Genomic DNA, 21,394 nt, shown 5'->3' with positions numbered 1-21,394 from the left:
AAATGTAAGGAAACAAAGGCTGATCTCAAACATGTCTATGGACGTGTGAACACATATCAAAATACTGGGATCTAGTGCTAGGATACATAAAGCTAAAATTAAAAATGCCGTGGGTCAAGGACCCAATTCCCAATGATATTCGCCAACATAGAGAATTGGGTGTGGGGCAGACAAATTAGCAAAACGGTAACAAGACCAACGGAAGTTATACTCCTAGCAGCAAGAAAGACAATTACTGTATGTTACACTGGCTATCACCAGCCCAGCCCTCAGTGGAAAGTCTACACAATGTACTATACAAACTAATGACGATTGACAGACTTGAAACCTGCTTAGACAGAAATAGGACACTGGGAGACTTCCACATAAGGTGGGACTGGTTCTTGGAAGGGTCTAGCGTGGATATGAAAGAGGTTAGAGGACTAACGGGTTAGAGGAAATAACATGTTGAAAGACCTGGGAACCCAGAAATAGCTGAAAGCCCTGAAATGAAATGACTTGGGGAAACGTGGTAGGGGAGATGTTTTATTTGATATATAGGACAGTTTCTTATAATCAACGGCCAAGGAAATCTTTGGGAAAAGAGAGCTATGAATATACCAATGCTATTAGTTGAGAGCTGAGTTAATGTGACGGTGAGGGGGTAACCAGGCCATCAATAAAAGGTATTATGCCCGGCTGGTTACCTCTGATCCATATTTGGGGTTTTAGAGTGTCAGCTCTTGAACCTGTCTGTTGTATATGCCATGTATGTGATTGGGCAACAATAGAGAATGTATGTGTGTTTTACCTTTCATGGGGTGATAGCAAGCAGAGATTGCTAGGCTATGAGTTTCAAGGGGGGTTTAACGGAGGAAGTTTTGTCAGAATGTGTCTAGTTAGCGGCGTTCCAGAGTTGCGGGATACCCCAAAAATGTACCCGGTAATCAGGATGGATTCTCTGATACATTGAGACACACTGCTACGGCAAAATTTCCCCTTGAAAACGCTTGCCCGACTAACCGCTAGGACTCCCTGCTTCAGCACAGACCAGAAAGGTAAACGGGCCATATGGGTATGGAAACAAAAGAAAACAGCGCACAACGCCAAAAAGTGAAGCAAATTCAACAATATATTATAGAATTAAAAAGGGGGTAATATATCTGCGTACATGAAAAAAGTTGGTAAAAGGCATGTAGTGTGTATCACACTGTTTACCACTCGGCGGCTGTTAGCTGTAGATTCAGGTGCTTGCTTCCCTCTGCTGCTGCAGCTCAGTTGATTCTGGGGCAGGGCGTCAGTCTTTTCACTCCCAAGGGGATTTCCCTTCATGCAGCCAGGTTCAGCAGCTGGTACTGGGGCTCGGTGAAATCGCTCCTGCTTCCTGGCCGATATGAAGCTGCTCCTGTACCTCGGCAGGTGTATCCTCTGCAGAGGTTAAAACGCAGCTTGCTGGGGTGCCCTCAGCGTGCCACGATGCAGCAGTGGTGGATTCAATAGGGAAGTTTGAACAGTCTTACAAAGTCTCTCACAAGTGTCCAAAACAGCACACAGGATGAAATAAAAACAGGACTGGCCAATACATAGACAAAGGCCAATGTAAGCAGATATAAGGCAATAGAATGTTACATCCAACTAGTTTCGTAGAATTAACTACTTCTTCAGGGAATAATTAGGCCATTACCCAGAGGTCTTAAATACCTCACATAGATACCTTATTGGTCAACCAATTTGGGATAGACCAATGATCTATAATAGGTAATGGTCTGCGTGATAGGGAAGATGTGTAGTTTACTTTTAAAACAACAACTTTATTAACAAAAAAAACAAAACAAAACAATACCTATTTAATATAAACTTACATATAGACAAAACCTAGCATAAATAATTAAAAACATGCTGGAATAAAAGAAACACAATATTAGTCGACTTAAAATAGACACCATCATTACTTGCATAAAAAGATGTAACTAGAAAAAAGCGTAGGATAAAGAAAGGAAAACAGAGATACAGAGATAAATGATACATCCCCTAGGTACAGAGGGGTTGGTGAGCTAAAGATTCAATAAAGTGCCCAAATATCCACATCCTCATTTAACCCCTTAGGGGACATAGTATCTAACTTATGTATCCAATATGGCTAGAAATGCTAGATATATTACACTGTGTATAACCAAATATGTTCTCATACAAAAAAATAAAAGCAAATGTAATCAAGATGCATGTGTCTCTAATAAAGATATTTGTGGGGGAAAAATCTATCAAAAGCAAAATAAACTTGAGTAACATTTAACACAAGCAGATCAAATAATAAAACATTACGATTTTATTCTTGTGCTTGACACATTGCCTGCTTTATCCTTCCCATAATAACCTGCTTTATCCTTCGCCATAATAACCTGCTTTATCCTTTCCTATAATAAAGGTTTGTTGCATAATCAACAAACTAAACATTATCTTCACAGAATGGTAATTATCTGGAATATTTAAACCTATAAGATTTACATTGTAATTAATAATAATTCTGAAGGGATATAAAATAATGAGCCAGTCAGACAAATAATATGAATATGTGATTACACTAAAGATTTTTGATGATTTACAACTACAAATCCAAAAGCTATAATTGCAATAGCTTTAAAGCAGAAGTTCTTAACCAGGGGTGATTGCCGCCCCAGGGGGTGATTGAGAAGGTCCTGGGATGTGTTGAAGATTTTATTTTTTGAATATTACAAATTATCTAAACTCGAGACATCAAACATTTGTTTCCATTCTTTATTTGTTACATTTCAAATCAAAATATTGAAATGGTACTGGTATGTCATACTGTACAGTATATAAAATTATTGGTATGGGGTCATTAGGGACCTTGTTTGTACCTTAGGGGTGATTAAGGCACAAAAGGTTAAGAACCCTTGCTCTAAAGTAATACTGAAATCTTTTACAACGTTGACAAAAAATAACAGAACATTAGAGGGCAAAGTAAACTAAACCAGCAATGTCTGAAACATAACACCAAAGTCAGAAATAATATACATACAGTACATACATACGAGACACTGCTGAGATTAATCAAGGTTTCTGTATCCAAGCACTTTTTCTATTGAAAATACATGTTCCCTTTCAGAAAGTTGTCATTTAACTTTGTCACTGATAAACAACACATTTTGCAAATTACGATATATTCTTCCAAATAGATTTCCAAAGTGTCTGCCACCTACCTGCACCGAGTAATGAACTGGAGGATGTGTTTGTAGGCATTTCACCATTGTTAAGTTGCTTCACTCTTTTTAGGTGTGATTTTCCATTGTAATGGATCTGCGCCTGTGCTGCTGAGTTCAGCTGGATGTTGCACACCTCGCACAGTGAAAATAGCATCTTCTTTTTTTCATTTGTAAAGTGATAGTCTGCCCTCTCGTTCCAAGTTACTTTTTCTTCAAAGCAGCGCAACAACATGGCTGTACTCATTCTCCCGTTCTCAAACACATGGTCGGGGCTTAAAGGGCGCTTCATGTCTAGAAAACAAAACAACAATGCACGTTCATGCAGAGCTATGAAATAACAGTGGCAATGCTCCTTCTGTTGGCAACTGACTTCACTTCTCCAGAACACATACTGTACACCTTGCCTAGTTTATATTCTTCACTTTCTCAATGTACAGTAACAGCAAATAAAACTATCACTTGTGTCTCATTGTAAGTCTAGAAACTCCAAGGTGTATAGAGGAAGAAGGAAAATGACTTCTGAATGAACCAATCAGACGTGTGCTGCTGACATGGGTCAGTTGCCTAAATTGTGAGAGATAAAGGCTCCTATGTACAGTACTAAGCATAAAATAAGTAAAGAGCTAAAGACTTAACGATATACAGTAGTAAGGGGAAAGGGTAATATAGTTCATTATCATATATAAACATTGCCCGTATTCTCATATATTACATTATCCTTTGTAAAAAAATATACATTAAAAACGATAATGGCTTCCTAATTGTGTCACAGTATGTCGCACACAGCTTTTTGGCACAGAATTGGTGCATATCAAATTCAATCACAATTACGCTTGTGTGCACCTACAGTATGTCAGTGGTGGTCAACTCCAGTCCTCAAGGGCCATCAACGGGTCAGGTTTTACGGATATCACTGCTTCAGCAGTTGTTGACTGGAGACAGTTTTTATTAGGTTTATCAACCATGTTGAACTTGGTGGACGAGTTTGACGCACTTTTAATTGATTTTGGCCCACAGAAATATTATTTTTAGTACATACATTTACATGCCAAGCGCAGTCCATGTCTGTGCACTAAAAAAATAGTTTTTGACACAGCTGGAGACATGTCAGCTTTGTAAATAGGCCGGGGGGGAGGGGAAGGGAGCAACTCCAGTCCAGTCAACTGAGCCACTGATTGAGCCACCTGTGCGGAAGTGATATCGTTAAAACCTGACCAGTTGGTGAACCTTGAGGACTGGAGTTGGCTCCCATGTGAACCTTTCCATACAGCAAAATGCAAAAACCTCCCAAGTTAAAAGGTGGGGAGGGGTGAACTCTGGGAGGAGGGGCCACCTACCTCCAAACAACTGTTGCCAACTATATTATGCCTGTGAGTTTTACAGTTTTTAATACTATGTCTATATAAAGTTATCTGCCCTGTCCTTGTGTCCTCTCCTCTACTTTTTGGGATCTTCCTGTCTATATATTAATAGAGTTGATCCAAGAAGGATCAGAAAGGTTCCACCTATATTTAGCACTCCATGCTGGGTGTCAGTAAACGGACGACAATAGTTCAACAGATAATTACTGTTATTTAGTCTATTGACCCAATGGTACCGGAAAGATCATAAAATAATAAAGTTTTATTAAATTCATATATTGATTAAAAACACATATATACATTCATGCATTAAAAATTCCCATAGTGAAGTGGCTATAGGAGCAGCCGTCAATGGTAAGTATGACTCTCTACAATAGATTCTGGCTGCTCTATATGGACAGCTAAATATCTTGTGTCAAATGCTGTTCAGGTCAGCAGGTAATCAGTGGCATATGATGTTTAGTATCGCTGTGAAGGATGTAAGGAAATAAAGTGCATATATTGTACCAAAAACAGATTTGATTTGCCCTTTTTCATAAACACATTCCATGTGAAAATATATTTTCCTAAATAGGAATCTATGGTCAAATAATGTGTGTCAGATGATAACTTGATTCAATATCATATACACATAAGAAGTACTGTATATATCATCCTGCCAAGATATTATACCACAGTGATCTATGCGCTAGTGATGATATACATTTGCACTAACTGATTTGCTTCCTATTATTATATATGCAAGATATACCTATTAGGAGTATATACCTACCTTTTTCTATCGTCGGATGTACCATGACGCAAGTGTACGAGGTGGAGAAGCACACCGGAGACGTCGCTTCCGGGGTTGAGGAACTTGGACACACAGGAGAGTTTACGGTGATGTGGAAGCCCTGCGAATCCTCTACACGTGTAAGATAGAATTTATCAGCTCAGCTGATGCACATTGCCTTATACTTTCTGCCGTCCTGTGAGTGTTACTCGGGTTTTACCCAACCGGATTGGCGTTCCTGCTATTGTCCACAATCTTTTATCCATTCTAGTTATATTAAACTAATTTTATTTATAGCTTTGCTTTTGTGGCTGTTAGTCCTGTCTGTGTTTGCTTGTCCTGTTTGTTTTGTTGGTTTGTTCTGTGAGTTTATGTCTGTATAACATCATAGCTGTGTTGCACTAATCATCTTTCATTTCATTGCATGTTCCACTCCCTACGAATGAGGTTGCATCTGGTCATCACAAATCAACAGATTGCTGATCATTCCGAAATTTGAACTATCGTCACTGGATATCAAGGAATCCACCCAATTGGACATATTAGGCGCCGGTATCCCTTTATTGTTATACGCTTGTGTTCTGATTGTACCATCAGATTGTCATCAGGCTGCCTAGCTTGCCACTAGTGCCACCCTCATATTAGGGTTTTATTATTTATCTCCAATAGCGCTTTTCTACATCACCCTTTTTTTCTTATTAGGAGTATATACCTACCTTTTTCTATCGTCGGATTTACCATGACGCAAGTGTATATGATATTGAATCAAGTTATCATCTGACGAATATGGGATACACACATTATTTGATCATAGATTCCATGTGAGAATATATTTTCCTAAATAGGAATGTGTTTATGAAAAAGGGCAAATCAAATCTGTTTTTGTTACAATATATGCACTTTATTTCCTTACATCCTTCACAGCGATACTAAACATCATATGCCACTGATTACCTGCTGACCTGAACAGCATTTGACACAAGATATTTAGATGTCCATACACTACCGACACACTTTATTGAAGTGTGGTCGGTACCGCAAGCCGGGAAATCTCCCGGCTTGCTAGTGGCCGCCCTTCGGCGTGCCGCGCGTCATAGACGCGCGGTCACGCGTCATCGGGAGCGTGCGCCCCCTGCACGCGTGTCCAGGGGCTCCCCGAGGGAGCCCTGGTGTCCCGCGATCGCGGGACAGCGGCAGGGGGTTCCGGGGGACCCGGCGGACCCGGCAGCGGTAGGGAGAGTGCCCCGATCGGAGGGCGCTCTTCCGCTGCTTCGGCGCGCGCCCGTCACACTCGGGCGCGCGCCAGGCTACTGCTGCGGCACAGAACGGGCAAATGCTCGAATAAACTGTGCCGCAGCAGTATAGAGCAGCCAGAATCTATTGTAGACAGTCATACTTACCATTGACGGCTGCTTCTATAGCCACTTCACTATGGGGATTTTTAATGTATGAATGTATATATGTATTTTTAATCAATATATGAATTTAATAAAACTTTATTATTTTATGATCTTTCCGGCTCCATTGGGTCAATAGACCAAATAACAGTAATTATCTGTTGGACTATTGTCATCCGTTTACCGACACCAGGCATGGAGTGCTAAAAATAGGGGGAACCTTTCTGATGCTTCTTGGATCAACTCTGTTAATACAAGTTTATCTTTCTTCCAAGCACCTGCTTAAACTATATTTCAATTATTATTCTGATTGGATTGATATAAAGGGGATGAGACCGCTCACACCATATGTTATTAGAGCTTCCTGTCTACCCTGCTGCTGATGATCAACGACTAGAGTTGGTTACTCATAATACCAGAAAGGCCCACATTACACGCACCAAACGTGAGTAAGACTACTGAGATTTTTTGGGAATTTTTTATTCATTTTTTACCGTGTTGCACTATTGTGTGGTTTTTCTTTCTTCTATCTTTTATCATATACCTACCTGGATGCGAGTGCGCTATTGAATTTTTGCTTTTACCACCCTTGTGGATTTGGACTGAATCCACCTCAGAAGCAGCACCCAATACAGGACAACATTCGTTTATTTTTATTTTTTTCTTATACACTCCTCTTTATTATTTATTCACTGCAGTATTTCCGGTCGAACCCCTGTTCTCATAGACCCCAATATGTCCTAAAAATAGGGCAATAACAGTGCTTGTGTGTATCCCTGTATCCAGTCAAATGACATCTGCTATTTTATTTTATGTTCAATTTCTACTTGTTTGTTGGTTTTGAAAATATGGAAGAGAGGTTAGCTCCTTAAAGTGTCATTTTGAAATGTTTTTATCCAATTAAAAAAAGGTATCACAAACAACAAAGATGTATTTTCTTCCACTAATGTAGGTCTCAAAGCTGGACATTGACAGGTAGTATCTAGAGGCTCATAGCTTCTTTAACTGATAATAACATCTAAAATATTTCAACATCGCAGTGAATTAGGCTTAGTTTTAAAGTGATTAAATAAACAGTGATGCCCATAACACAATATAATATATTTCCCAAACAGACCATTTCACCACAAAGTATGTGACCATGACAAAAATGGTTAATTAAAGATAACTAGTATGAAAAAAAAAAATGTAGGCCACCACACTGGACCCTTATACTCTTACTAAAGTGGCTTGTAATATGAAGCAGGTCCCTTTGGTACTGAATGATTTGGGTCTAAAAGGATCAAAGTCCTGCATGCTGAAGTAATTATTTCCTTGTGCCAGTATTATTGGAATGTGCCCAAAACACACAGCAGATGTATAGCAGATATACAAGCCAAGTGCATTAGCACCTCTTATTTAAATGAGAATTTTAATTATATACAGGTGAGTTTGTAAAAAGTCTGAATGAAGCTGTGAAAGAGACTAGAAACAAATAGATTAACCAATGCTCCACGTGGGGTGATACCTGAGAACACACCTGCGATACATGGGAAATATGCTACTTTAAATATGTCAAGTATAGTGAAATTATTTTATTTCGCATAATTTACAGGTAGCTCAGGTGTGAACACAGGTATCCAACTATGTTGAGGATAGGTTTATCAATTTAAAGGTACATAAGTGAATGGACGCTCCTACATTCCTCCTCCCCTCTCCCCCCCCCCTTTCCTTTAAAAGTTGTATTTGAGTATCTGGACGGGAGTAACATCAAGACTGAAATAACTTTGCGTTATCCTGAAATAACATGATGTTAACCCTATGCTATGGATCTTAGGCATGGCTGTTATTTTTGCATATGATTACATTGGTGAATAAGGCGTTAATAACATCTGTTCCTGTTTAAGCTCACATCACAGTATTTGCCCTGATTTAACAGAGCTTACTGAATCTGTATTCACACTCAGGATATAAATACTTTTTAAAAATGTAACATCTTAGGCTACGCTTATAGTGCCGGCGACGGTGACGTAAGGCTGGGGTCGCTGTAAAAATCAAATTGAGATGACTTCCAGCGATTGCGACCAAACAGTCGCTCCATCACGCCATTGCGTCGCGCTTACTATAAGCGCACGCAACGGCAATGCATCTGTTTTGACGTGACGTCGCGTCGCCGGCACTATAAGCGCAGCCTTACAATTCACTTTCTTTATAAAGGGAATTTGTTTACATTTTTCTCTAAAAAATAAACAGTCCAAAGATCATTGCCCAACAGTTGAATAAATGTAGCTCCTTTTTAAATCAGGTACAGTATTACAATGCTAGACTTCTAGCACAATAACACATCCACAAAGATTGTGTGTTCTCTCTATTTATCTTGATTTCAGTTGACTGTACTTATGAGTGATATCTTTTGCAGCATGTACAGTTGTGCTTTCTGATACCCAAATGTTAGGCCAATTTCCCCTGTACTTCCACAGGCCAATTTTCCCAGTACTTCCACATATCATTTATCATTCCTATCAACCGTATTTGTTTTTAAATGCATCATGCAATTTGTACTTAGCAGATATGTCTTCACTGATCTGTGCTTTTTAAAACGATATTCCAATTATGTTAAAATAAATGGTGTGCTACAAAAATGCTGCATTAGTTAAGTTATGAAGTTAATTGGATTGCAGCATACATTCTATGTATTAATTAAAAAAAATTCTACCGCGCTACTCATCAAGAAACTCAGCACTAGAGCGCGTTGTAACAGGGACTTATCCCTGTTTAAATAAAAGCTTCTAGTGCTATGAGAAATCCAGCAGAGAGCTGGTTAATTGCAGCTAGTCAATTGGCCAGCTCCACCAGGGTAATCAGACAAGAGTAAAAAAAAAACACTGCTGGAGACAAACCCAGGGAGACTCCTTAGTACAGTCAGAACTGTGCTGACAAAGGAGAGATGTCTTGAGCACAAAGGTTGTGCTGATAACAAGACACCCGGAGACCAAACCTATATTCCTGGAGAAAGAGGACCCAGGAACCCTGGGCCCTCAAGGGAGCAGCAGGACTGCAACTTCAACATTTGAAGTTTGCCTGGAGAAACCGGAGATGCCAGACCGGCATACTAAGATAAGACTTTCCTATACATTTGTCCTTGATAGCATGTTATGTGTTTTGGACTGGGAACAGGCCTATCCAGTCAGTCAGATAGTTAGGGCTTCTACTGTTTAGTCTCCAAAATGGAGTAGGCTTTCTTTTTTTATGCTTTGCCTTGTTAAAGGGACAGACTGAATAAAGTCATGTTTTAATTTCCCCAAAATTGTCTCCTGGTGTGTCCCTCTGCACATGCCTCTTAGGCCGTGATTATACCAGAACTCGCCAGTGGTGTCTCCTGTAGAGACACCAAGCGGCGCAAAAACAAGTGTTATACATACCTGAAAACGGCTTATACCAAATTCACCTGTCTCCCCGCTCGCTGCTGCAAAGCAGGAGACAGTTGAGGGGCAAATTTGTTTTCAAGCAGCGACAGCCACGTCACATGATGCAGCCCTCCAATCAAAGTGAAGTTCAGTGCACCAATCATGTTCCTCCAAAATCTAGCCAATGAAAATCCTAGAAAAAATGTACCTCATGATTTCATACAAAATACAGTTTTCCTTTATTGAAAAGCCATATATACCTTGAAGAACATACCATACACCTGGAAGAACATAGATAATTATTGACTGACTTAATTCATTATTTATAATGTTTCTCTTGGCAGTTTCAAAATTAAATATCTCAAGAACCAGAGGGTGAAGTGCAGCACATCCACTCCAGGAGATACCTTGTTTCAAATTGTAAGGGATCGGGGAACATGTCCTTTGCGACGTGTTCCCTCCTTACCTGTCTCTGCACAGACCTCCGCTCTGGCACCAGCGCAAGCCCCCACTCTGCTAACACTGCCATGGAGATTAGCTCCGCCCCCTCGGATGCACCGCGCTTCTCGCGCGCAGCGCGCTCACGTGACGTAATGCACTGCTCCCCAGCTGCGAGGCAACTAATCGGATGCCACTTGTCTCCTGCAGCCTATCGCGACTCCCGCTGGGGCGATAAACACCTTGATAAAGTCCTGTTGGATGAAACATGGTGTGGTGTGTTTGTGCAATAAACACAATTTTACTACATCTGGAGTTGCCCTATCTATTTTTGATCCACTGATGCGGAAGCTGTGCTCCTTTCCTTCAACATATCCTGCTTTGAGCACTGCAAGGAAAATTTCCAAAGGTCGTGTTTAGAGCTGTGCAGGAACCACCAACAAACATAACATTTGTATTCTGGAAATCTGGAGAGTTGTAGTCGATATTTCAAAATATATTTAATAAACATGAATCTAGTGCATGGGGTTATTGATTATTTAAAGGAGCAACCCAAGCCGATTTTGTATTTCTTTTTTAAAGCAGCAGTTCAAGCAATATCATACATGTGTTTTTTGTTTTTTTAATAAATCAGTTCTGTACTATGAGAAAATACTTGTAGCATTTAAAAAATGTAAAAAAAAAAAATGTTTTTAAGACATTTTTAATGTTTCTAATGTAGGAAGCATTTCCAAAGTGACAGCCCCCTTCCCCTTCTGATAGGCTCTGGCTCTTGAGCCCCGCCCTGTCTCTAGCAGTGAACAAATTGTATCTAGTAACTGCCTAGTCAATCATATTCCATGAACTACATTGCCCAAAATGCTGTGCAAGAACTGAATTAAATAACCCGAGCAAGCGATCGATTACAGAACAGATCGATCTGCAGTTTAGCTAATCACGTGTCAGTGTGCAGATTGTATTGATGCACATATTGAATGGAAAAAATATATATATATTTTTATTTTTTTTAAAACGGCAGCTTGAACTGCAGCTTTAATGCAGGGGTCTCCGGAGCAGAATCACGTTAATTTCAGCTCCGGGGATACTTGCCTCCAGAGGGCGTGCCGGTGTCTCCTGCAGTTTAAAGCTTCTGCACTACATGGGCCAATAGGAAGCCGCACTGAATGACACCACGGCTTCCTATTGGCCCGCATGGCTTGGGAGCTTTGAAAAGCAGCCATAATATGAACCCTGGAATGGCTACCGCCACCCACTTCGTAGGTAAGTATCTCCGGAACAGGGGATCAGCAGAGCTGAAATGAATGGGGTTCAGCTCTGGAGATCACTTACTTCAATCCTGAATTTAAAAAAAAAAAAACCATCTTGGATTGCCTCCTTAAAGGTGTAGACTCACTATGGAAAAGAAAAAAGTATAACGTGAAACGGAGAAAAGTGTTTTTTGACGCACTGCTTTGTTCTTGGGAGAAGAACAGTTTCTGATGCAGAATTTTAAACCTAAGCCACTTCAGAAGTGGGTGATTTCTGGGGCGCAACAAAAAAGAATGGTGCAGAGATGCAAAATATGATGCCTCTCATAGTCTGTGCACCAAGCAACGACTCCCACTGACTGTCCTCAAGTCTCGTTAGAGCAAAATGCTTTGATACAGTCCATAGGGGCAGGAAGAAAATGCCCCCGTTTTGTGCCAAACTTTTATAATATTGTTTGCCAGAAAAAGAAAAACTCATTGGTAAATAATAGGGCCCAGGTTTACCCTAAACTTTCCACACAGTTTATAGCTTACCAATAACAGACTAGCAATACATTCCTATATCCAGCCTATAATAAAGACTACTGGCATCGGATCGCAGGGCACTGTTGCTAGACACAGGGAGTACAAAAAGAGTATGCCACTGTGACAAATTGTCAAGAAGCTTCTGCTAAAAGAAAAACCTCAGAGGCCATCAAGCACATGTTCCAAAATTTCGATACCTGCAATTTGGTAATAAAGTCTTTTTTTCACTCATATTAATACTGAATTTGACTCTTTTATGGCTAAAATTGCCATCTCAACCTGCTGCAAAGAGCTAAGCACTCGCTAGCTAATTTGTCTAACACGTGGTCATGATGGGTTTTCAATTGCTCCTTCCCATATCATAAATTGGAGGTTAGAAGTAACAGATTGAAGAAAATGTTTGAATTTCTGTTTTAATTGGTGCCTAACAGCATTCTATTAATAATGAGATTCAAATGGGAAGGGATATTTGCAATTCACTCCAGATAATGCTATGTGGATTTCAGTGACTTGTACATTTTTCTGACACATACACACTGTGAATGAGTTGTGTCCGCGTCAAATATGTAGCAGTGCAACAACCTCTTCTTATAAGCAATGGGTACAGGCTAGCCTTGAGTACATATCCTATACTGGTCTAAGTACTCGAAATGTGGGCCTCCTGGTCATATGACTTTCTCAATTGATCCCCCAAATATTGATTTTGCTTCATAAATATATTGTGTTACATACTGATTTCAATGTATTTGGAGTCTGCCAAAGGCATAGCAGCTACTGTGCAATGATAATTGCTTCTTCTTGCTTTTTAAGATAGGCAGTTTGTGACAGGGTGAATGAACGTCACAGGCCATATTCCTGGAAAACCTATGTTTAGGCTGGCAGTGCAGCAGTGACGAGGTTAAGTTGAGAAGGGCTGCTTAATTAGTCTGACCCAGCTGCATAATCAAGGTGTTAAAACCCCAGGCTGTACACACATGCAGGAGAGCTGGTGAGGAGACAGGACTGAAAATGCTGAAGAGATTACTGCTGTAAGTTCTGTGTTGCAAAGTACATGTGTGATGAACTGTCTATCTCCTGCATACTAAAGAGAAGCTATTTTGTTCTGTCTGCTAAAAAGAAGCTATTTTGTTTTGTCTGCTGAAGAAGAAGCTGTTTTCTTTTGTTTGCTGATGAGAAGCTATTTGTTTTTGGTGTGCTGTATGTTTTAAGGCTCAAATAAATAAGCCTTATCCAAAGAACCCGCGTGTGGTTGCATGTACCCTGCAACACAGTTATTCATACACTTTCAAAACTGCTGGTCCCACTAGCAAGTAAACAAGTGTTAATGTGCCTAATTTCAGAGGGGTCCAATTTTCCCCATGACGTAGCCACCACTTCATGGGGTCTGGCACTCCAGGGGCCTCATAAAGTAGTAGCTATATCTTTGGTTTTATGCTAATTTTCCAGGAGAGATTCACAGGGCAGCTGATTGCAATCTGGCCTCATCAAAGACGCAATCCAAGGACTGCAATATGCAGTAGGTACAATGACACATTTAACATAGAAACCTAGACATTGACAGATAAGAACCACTTTGGCCCACCAACTCTGCCCATTCTCCTATCTGCTTGGAAAAGCATTCCAGCGGCCATCTGGGAATAGCCTTCCAGACATCTGGGAATAGCCTTCCAGACATCTGGGAATAGCCTTCCAGCCATCTGGGAATAGCCTTCCAGCCATCTGGGAATAGCCTTCCAGCCATCTGGGAATAGCCTTCCAGCCATCTGGGAATAGCCTTCCAGCCATCTGGGAATAGCCTTCCATCTTTGAACTCCCTCTCCATTAGCCTCAACCACTTCTGTTGGGATTCAATATCCATAAATTACTTATGGTGGTAAACTCTTTGGGGCAGGGCCTCTCTTTGCCTTGTGTTGTAATTTACTTGTTGCGCGTATCCCTATTGTTTTTACTCTATTTACTTTGTAATGTCATTTCGTATCTACCACCCTTTCCGTGAAGATGTTCTTCCTCACATGTTCCCTCCTCACCAAGCTTCAGAGTATGACATTTTTCTCATTAGAGATCAGGCAAAACCTGTGTGAACACTCAAAGCGCAAAACACCCAGTAGTTGTATTGAAGTGCTGATCAAACAAGGAATCTGGAAGCAGAAACTCAAGATTGTATAAAAGAGAAGAAAGAAAAATATAGTGCAACACAGTTTAATGAAAATATAATAGAGCAAAAGAGCTCAATCCACTCACATGCTGTAGAAATAAAACAGGCGATTTGACCACTATGGGTCCTGTAGTGCATACAATTGTATTGCTGGAACATCCTGTGTCTGTGTGTAGATCGACCACCGCTTCCCCACGATGCCTACTTCCGGGCTCGGGTGACGTCACCAACTTTCACAGCCAATGGAGATCCAAGCCTGGTCTCCAAGTCAAACACTGTAGCGATGCTAGTTGAGGGGCAAACAATGGGTACTTCGGTCGCACTGCTTGTTCACAGCTACAGATCAGCCAGGTACAGGAACGGTGGTAGTCCACGGATAGCTTTAGATAACCCTACACATTTCATTCGGATACACCCCTGAAGAAGTTCGGTTTATCCGAATGAAACACGCAGGGTACCTAAAGCTAACTCAAAGTAGACCTCCCATGATATAGAGATTGACTTTATTCATATATAAATAACATTTTCTGTGATAATTTACAAATATTGTACACATTCACAGAACATTTGTTGGTATCTTTACGTCAAGGAAATCAGCAGTATTATAGAAAATGTGCTAACAAGACATATTGAGATTTTCAATTCAGGATTTGAAGTACAGCTCAAAGCAGAAATGGTGATTTAATAGTCCAAATGATATATTAGGCATGCAATGATCAGCTAGGAATTAATTTGCCTGCAGAGATTGAATACATTTTCTACCTTTCTCCTTTCCCCTCACAGTATACCTAAAAAGGACTATTTTTGTAGGGGAACGGAGTTGAGCTACCTTTATTTTAGGCATCCACAAGAAATTCCATATAGTGATTAAGAAATTAGTAGTAGTAGTAGTAGTAGTAGTAGTAGTAGTAGTAGTAGTAGTAGTAGTAGTAGGACAGAAGTTCTAACTGGGAGTTGTAAAATACTTCTTTCTACCACATTTTATTTTAAGATCAATTATTTATTCTAATTTAGATATACAGTAAATTAAGTTCTCTTAGATCAGAGTATTGGCATCCTTTTCTCTACAAAAACCACTATCTGAAAAATCCAGAGACATGCTGGTGATCCAAAAATGTCACCTATAGGATATATATTTGAGAAGAGGACAACTGATAATTGATTAAAAAAAAAAGGCAGCAGCTCCACATTAAATAATTCACAAGAAAATCTGTGACAGTCATTACAGTATGAGCCGGTAACTTTTAGCATTAAGATACCCAAGAAGGCTATAGAACGAACTTGAGTATTCACCTCAGTCGATGCGAAGACAAAAAGTTTCATTACACAGAATAAAGCAAGGGTGGCCAACTCCAGTACTCAAGGTACACCAACAGGTCAGGTATTCAGGATATCCCTGCTTCAGCATAGATGGCTCAATCATTGGCTCAGTCAACAATTGAGACACCTGTGCTAAAGCAGGAATATCCTGAAAACCTGACCGGTTGGTGGCCCTTGATGACTGGATTTGGCCTCCCCTGGAATAGAGCTACAATTAATCTTGGAAAAGAGACCGTAACAGTTATACCGTCGTTTTTGCACATGTTAACGTTAATGTTTATCACAAGGAATATTGTGGCTCTCGATGGACATCCTAACATAGCAGGTTTCTTTCATCACACAAAAAAAACATCGTTATGCTCAACACATACTGTGGTTGGTTTTCCATTACAGTAACGTTGGACATAAGGATATTCATTCTGTGTTGATTAAATCTAGTAATTCAATCTGGTCATTTGGTAAAGGGGTCATCTACTTAGCAACACTAGCCATTACCCTGTGCCAACAGTCATTCGAGAGAAAGTTTGTTTATTTTAAGTAACCTATTTTTATAAAGCCATATTGCTTTCAAATCATTTTACAGGGGAGTCCAACACAGGACACACCAAAAAAAAACATTTTGTACAGAAATAAAAAATATTAGCTTTCATAAAGGTGCTGTTCCCTCTCCCCAAAAAATACCTTCTTTTTTTTTACATGTGCTAAACTTGATGCCCTTTAATGCAGATTACTAACCGTATTTGTATTTATTTATTTTGCTAGCTGTTTTTTAAATTTTATTTTCATTTTTATTTAAAAGGACCAGAAGCTGGCAGGGGAATGTTCACATTGCAACCTCTGCTGTTTCCAGTATTTCCTCTTGCTCCACCCCACTAGGCATCACATAGACTTATCAAAGAAAGTCTTATCTTGAGCCTTTCAGATAAGGCTCCTTGGGGCAGATCCACAAAAGAGTGCTAAGTTTTAGCCTGCTTTTAAGTCACTTCATATGAATGGGAGCGGAGGCGTGCTCAAGTTTTCTGGATTTGGGACCTTGAAGTCCAGTAATATCAGTAAATAGGAAAGGCTTAGCAGCCATGTTATCTTCAGCTTTGTGCTCATTTCTTCAAGAATTAAACATATAGCATAAAAACCAGTGAGCAGGGTGGAGAGGTGCAACAGTTACCCTACTATACAGTGAAGAAATCCTTAAAGAAAAGACAGGGTTGCAGAACTGTCTGAGACATGCAAATGCACCACAAGTGGTATTTTTATTTAAAGGAGTAACTGCACCTTGAAACATGCCATTGTATTATTTGTGTTTGATAGGGGTACTTTAAGGGACTGTACCCTTAGGCCAGTGGTCTCCAAACTTTTCAGTTCGAGGGACACATCGTATATTCTACACATTTTCACGAGCCAAAGAAAATAAAATCTTTTTATAATGTTTATATATTTTATAAATTAATGAATAAGATTTATTTGGATCTTTTTGGGATAGTCAACGATATGATTCAGAACAAAAGAGAAATGTGACAATTACAAAGAAAGGATGTCGTGCTTACACTGGGAAATTATATATAATGAACAAAAATATATATACTGGATTTCAAGTTGCTGTGGGCCGGATAAAATTTTGTGGGGGGCCTGATGTGGCCCCGGGTGGTAGTTTATGGACCCCTGCCCTAAGCAACCATAACTTTTAACATGATCAAAATCTCAATGTTCTATGCATTATTTATCCAGACTCTAGAATAAGCTTTTCACAATCACCTGACTCTTGATGATGATTCTACATTGGCAATAGTCAAAGTTGTGGTCAAAATCCATTACTCTCCAGTCTGAAGTTGTATACAAACATCTATACTTTAAATTTAAGTTGGATTCCGTTTTCCGTTTGTTTGTTTGTTTGTATGTCAGAAGCATCGATATCTCACAAACGGCACCACGTAGCACAACACAACTTGGACTGTACATTCTGTGGCGGATTTGTAGGTCAACGCAACTATTTTGAGGTTCCAATGTGACTCGTCTCCCAAATTATAGACATTCTAAATTTCCCTCGGCTAAAGCAGGAGCGGGGGACGTGCCTACTAAGGGAGGGGGCGTGCCCTTGCCTGGATCTGGGCTGTGTGTGATGTGAGATGTGCCAGCAGGGGGGGGGGGGGGGGAGATGTGCCATCTAGCAGGGGGGGGAGAGAGATGTGCCAGCTAGCGGGGGGAGAAGCGGACGGGGACATGTGCCGGCAGCGGGAAGGGATGTACCAACAGGGGGGGGGGGGGGGGAACATTTGCCAGCAGCGAGGGAAGATGTACCAACGGGGGGGAGGCGGGGAAATGTGCTGGCAGCGAGTGGACATGCCACAGCGGCGCGGGAAGACTGCCAGCCGGGGAGGGGGGGAAAATACATGTTCCGTCAGTGGGGGGAGACACACACACACACACAGAGACAAATCTCACCCCACATTACATCCAGCAGCGGGGGGGAGGTGGGGCCAGGGAGATGTGCAGATTATTGTGTGTTCGTTTGTTTTACAAATGACCGCAAATTAATGTAACTTTGTATAACAATCGCTATTTTATATTCAATCTCGTTGTGATATTTAGACCTGAATAAAACATTATAAATAAAAAGAAGCTCCTAAAACTGCTTGTAACCTGCATAAGACTCCTGTAAACATACCCTGAAAATGTTCCCCATATACAGTATAAACATATTTCATTTGAAAAACAAAACTAAATGCAAAATCGAAAAAAATCCATTTCTTCTTGTGGTTCAGGAAAAGGATTTACAAAAAGATTTCAAACCCAATCAAGTTCCTTAACCCTTTGGGGTTTTTCTTCTGCAGGAATGCTACATACAGCTACACTGTATGTGAAAACTCTTTCACTGAAGTGCTTGGCTTTATATATGATGTGGGAGAGGCAACAATATAATAATAATAATAATTATTTTATTTCATATAGCACCTTTCTCCTAATGGGACAAAGTACACAATTACAGTATAGTGCACGGTACAACGCGCATCGGAATGTTTACAGACACAGTCCCTGCTCAGATGACTTTACAATCTATGTTTGTGGTGCCTGAGGCACAGGGAGATAAAGTGACTTTCCCAATGTCACAAGGAGCCAACACTGGGAATTGAACCAGGTTTTCCTGGGTCATTAGTGCCATAGTCTCTTTACTCACTGAGCCACTCCTTATCAATGTAGTGCAAGATGAATTGAATGTACTAATACAAACATTTCTTTAAGGCTCAACCAGGACAAGTTTACACTAGACAGCAATAATCTGGAGATAGTGGCAGGGGGCTGCTCTAAACATTTGCAAGACTATCATTAAAATTGTGTTTTCTTTTAAATAGGCCTTTTGAATCATTCTATAGCTATCCATGACCTTGTTATGGTTTTCTTCAGACCAGTGCAAACCAGAACAGTCCCAGATCAACCATGACGTTTGGCAGCTAAAGCTAGAGAGACCCAGGAGCATCTATTATGCTTAGATTTGTCTGTGCTGTATATTGTGAGACAGGATGCTGTAGTAGGTTCTGCTTGAATGCAATGCGAGTCTTAAAGCAGCAATTTAGGTTTTTAAAAAAATATTATTACAGGATTGAAGAAGGTGGTCTCGGGAGCTGAACCACGTTGATTTCTGCTCTGGGAAACCTCTGCTTCCTGGGGGTGCCATTATCTCTGGCAAGTGTAAAGGTCCTTCTCACGCTGGCCAATAGGAAGCCACAACGGATGACGTCACGGCTTCCTATTGGCCTGCATGATGTGGGATATTTAAATGCCTCCATTATGTTAGGCACACAAGTTCCCCGCCTGCAGGGATACTGACAACCCTATGGAAATAAGTATCTCTTAAAGCAGGGGGTCCCCAGTTCAGCTCTGGAGACCCCCTGCTTCAATCCTGCATGAAACCTGGATTGCACAGGAAAGAAAAACTTTTTAACCCAGTGAATGCAATCCTGAAAGATTTACCAAATGCACTTATATAATCAAAATATATTTTTGAACAAATAGGGAATTATTCCTTAAACTGCTTATGTGGAGCACGAACTCACAGAATCTCCCTCTGACATCAATGGGAGATTCCATGCGATTGAGTTTCTTTTGATGACATCCTCCATAATTTCTTTGATTGTAAATGGTTCGGAGCAATAGCCTCTCTACCCACCATATCTACGTCAGTGTGTATTTATCTATGCATCTGAGTTATTAGGGGATACTGTCTTGTTCTCTATATATTGCACAATGCTGTGAAACGTGTTACCACCTTTTAACTAAATGATGATAGTAATTAGAGATGAGCATAACTGTCCCAAGCTTTAAAGGGCAAAAAAAAAATGGCAAAATCATTCTTTGATGAAGCAAAATTTGATCCAGACCCTGAAATAGGTCTTCGGCTGGAGAACAAGAGGGAAATAAAGAGAAGGAGAGTCCTATTTAGTAGATTACCCATTAACTTTAATACCTCCCCAAACACACCTCTATACAACATGTGGAGAGATACCTGTGAGCACACCTGAGATACCTGGGAAATCTATTTGATACAGTAATCTTTACAGTTTATAGTCAAGGCAATTACACTAAACTCTGTACAATTTATTTTCTTCAGTAACTTATTTCCTTATTCATTTCCCGTAAGCAAACACATTACCTTGTACTGTCATTTATTAAGAAAGGTTTGCTATGCTTTCTAAAAAAAAAATAATAATGAAAATGTATCCCTTGTGGCTTCTGAAAGGCTTAATAGGTGTGTTAGAGTGCTTGTTTGCTTTCATATGCACAAAAATAATCTCTCTGTTAAAATGCAAAATAGCTGTTACAGCAAATTACAAATAAGATTAGAAATACAAAATAAAATGAGAGCATGTGCTAATTGTTTGGTAATCGCAAGTCTTAACTTTTTAAGAATGTGTTGACTGGAAAAAAATCATTGCCTTGAAAGGCAGCCTAAGAGTGAACTCATTTGAAAGCTACAGCTGTCGTGCTTTAGGGATTTGGCTAAATACCCATCATTATCTCTCTGTTAATACTCTTTCATGGACCAATCACTGGTCATGTGATATTTACAAACCCTGGTCACTTAACCCACTTGAACAGCCTTTGTGCTACAATTTGTACCTCAATACAATCAGATTACATCTAATCTAAACGATTTGTATCTTTTATGGGACAGCTCAAGCATAATCTGCAGGTTCCTGAAGCATAGTAAATCTGTGACTGCTGCCGGGTTTCACAGGGGTTTTACATTTTTCATTTGCTTGATGGATGACTGTATTGTAATTTTAGCAGCACAAGGTAGTTCCACTGTATTTTTTAATCTCTCAGATTTTTAAACTCTGAATCTTTATGAGTTAAAACCCCCGTTATGTCTGTAAAAACATTGGTTTGCAAGTCAAATTTGTCGAGTTTCAAATGTATTATTTTAAAATACAAGCTTAAGAAAAAAAAAAAAAAAAGATTATATATATATATATATAGATAGATAGATAGATAGACACACACACACACGTACATTTCAGTAAAATATATAGTATACAGCAGGCCTGCACAACTCGTAAAGCGAGAAAGGCCGAACTGCTCCAAGGAAAAAAAAATT

The 21,394-nt window shown here is 39.9% G+C and overlaps 1 protein-coding gene across 2 annotated transcripts in view; it reads right to left on the bottom strand.

Annotated features, from left to right (window-relative positions):
• The window catches only part of ZNF385B (zinc finger protein 385B), a 445,753-nt gene that overhangs the window by 363,537 nt on the left and 60,822 nt on the right, over positions 1-21,394 (bottom strand). For both annotated transcript variants that reach the window (XM_075608925.1, XM_075608923.1), the window contains exon 2: positions 3,201-3,494. In XM_075608925.1, coding sequence (XP_075465040.1) covers positions 3,201-3,492 — 292 coding nt within the window. In that variant the 5' untranslated portion in view covers positions 3,493-3,494. The remainder of the gene's footprint in view (positions 1-3,200; positions 3,495-21,394) is intronic.

This window comes from Ascaphus truei, chromosome 7 (genome assembly GCF_040206685.1).
Source record: "Ascaphus truei isolate aAscTru1 chromosome 7, aAscTru1.hap1, whole genome shotgun sequence".
In the NCBI taxonomy this organism is placed as follows: Eukaryota; Metazoa; Chordata; class Amphibia; order Anura; family Ascaphidae; genus Ascaphus; species Ascaphus truei.
This window is presented reverse-complemented; position numbering and strand designations above follow the sequence as displayed.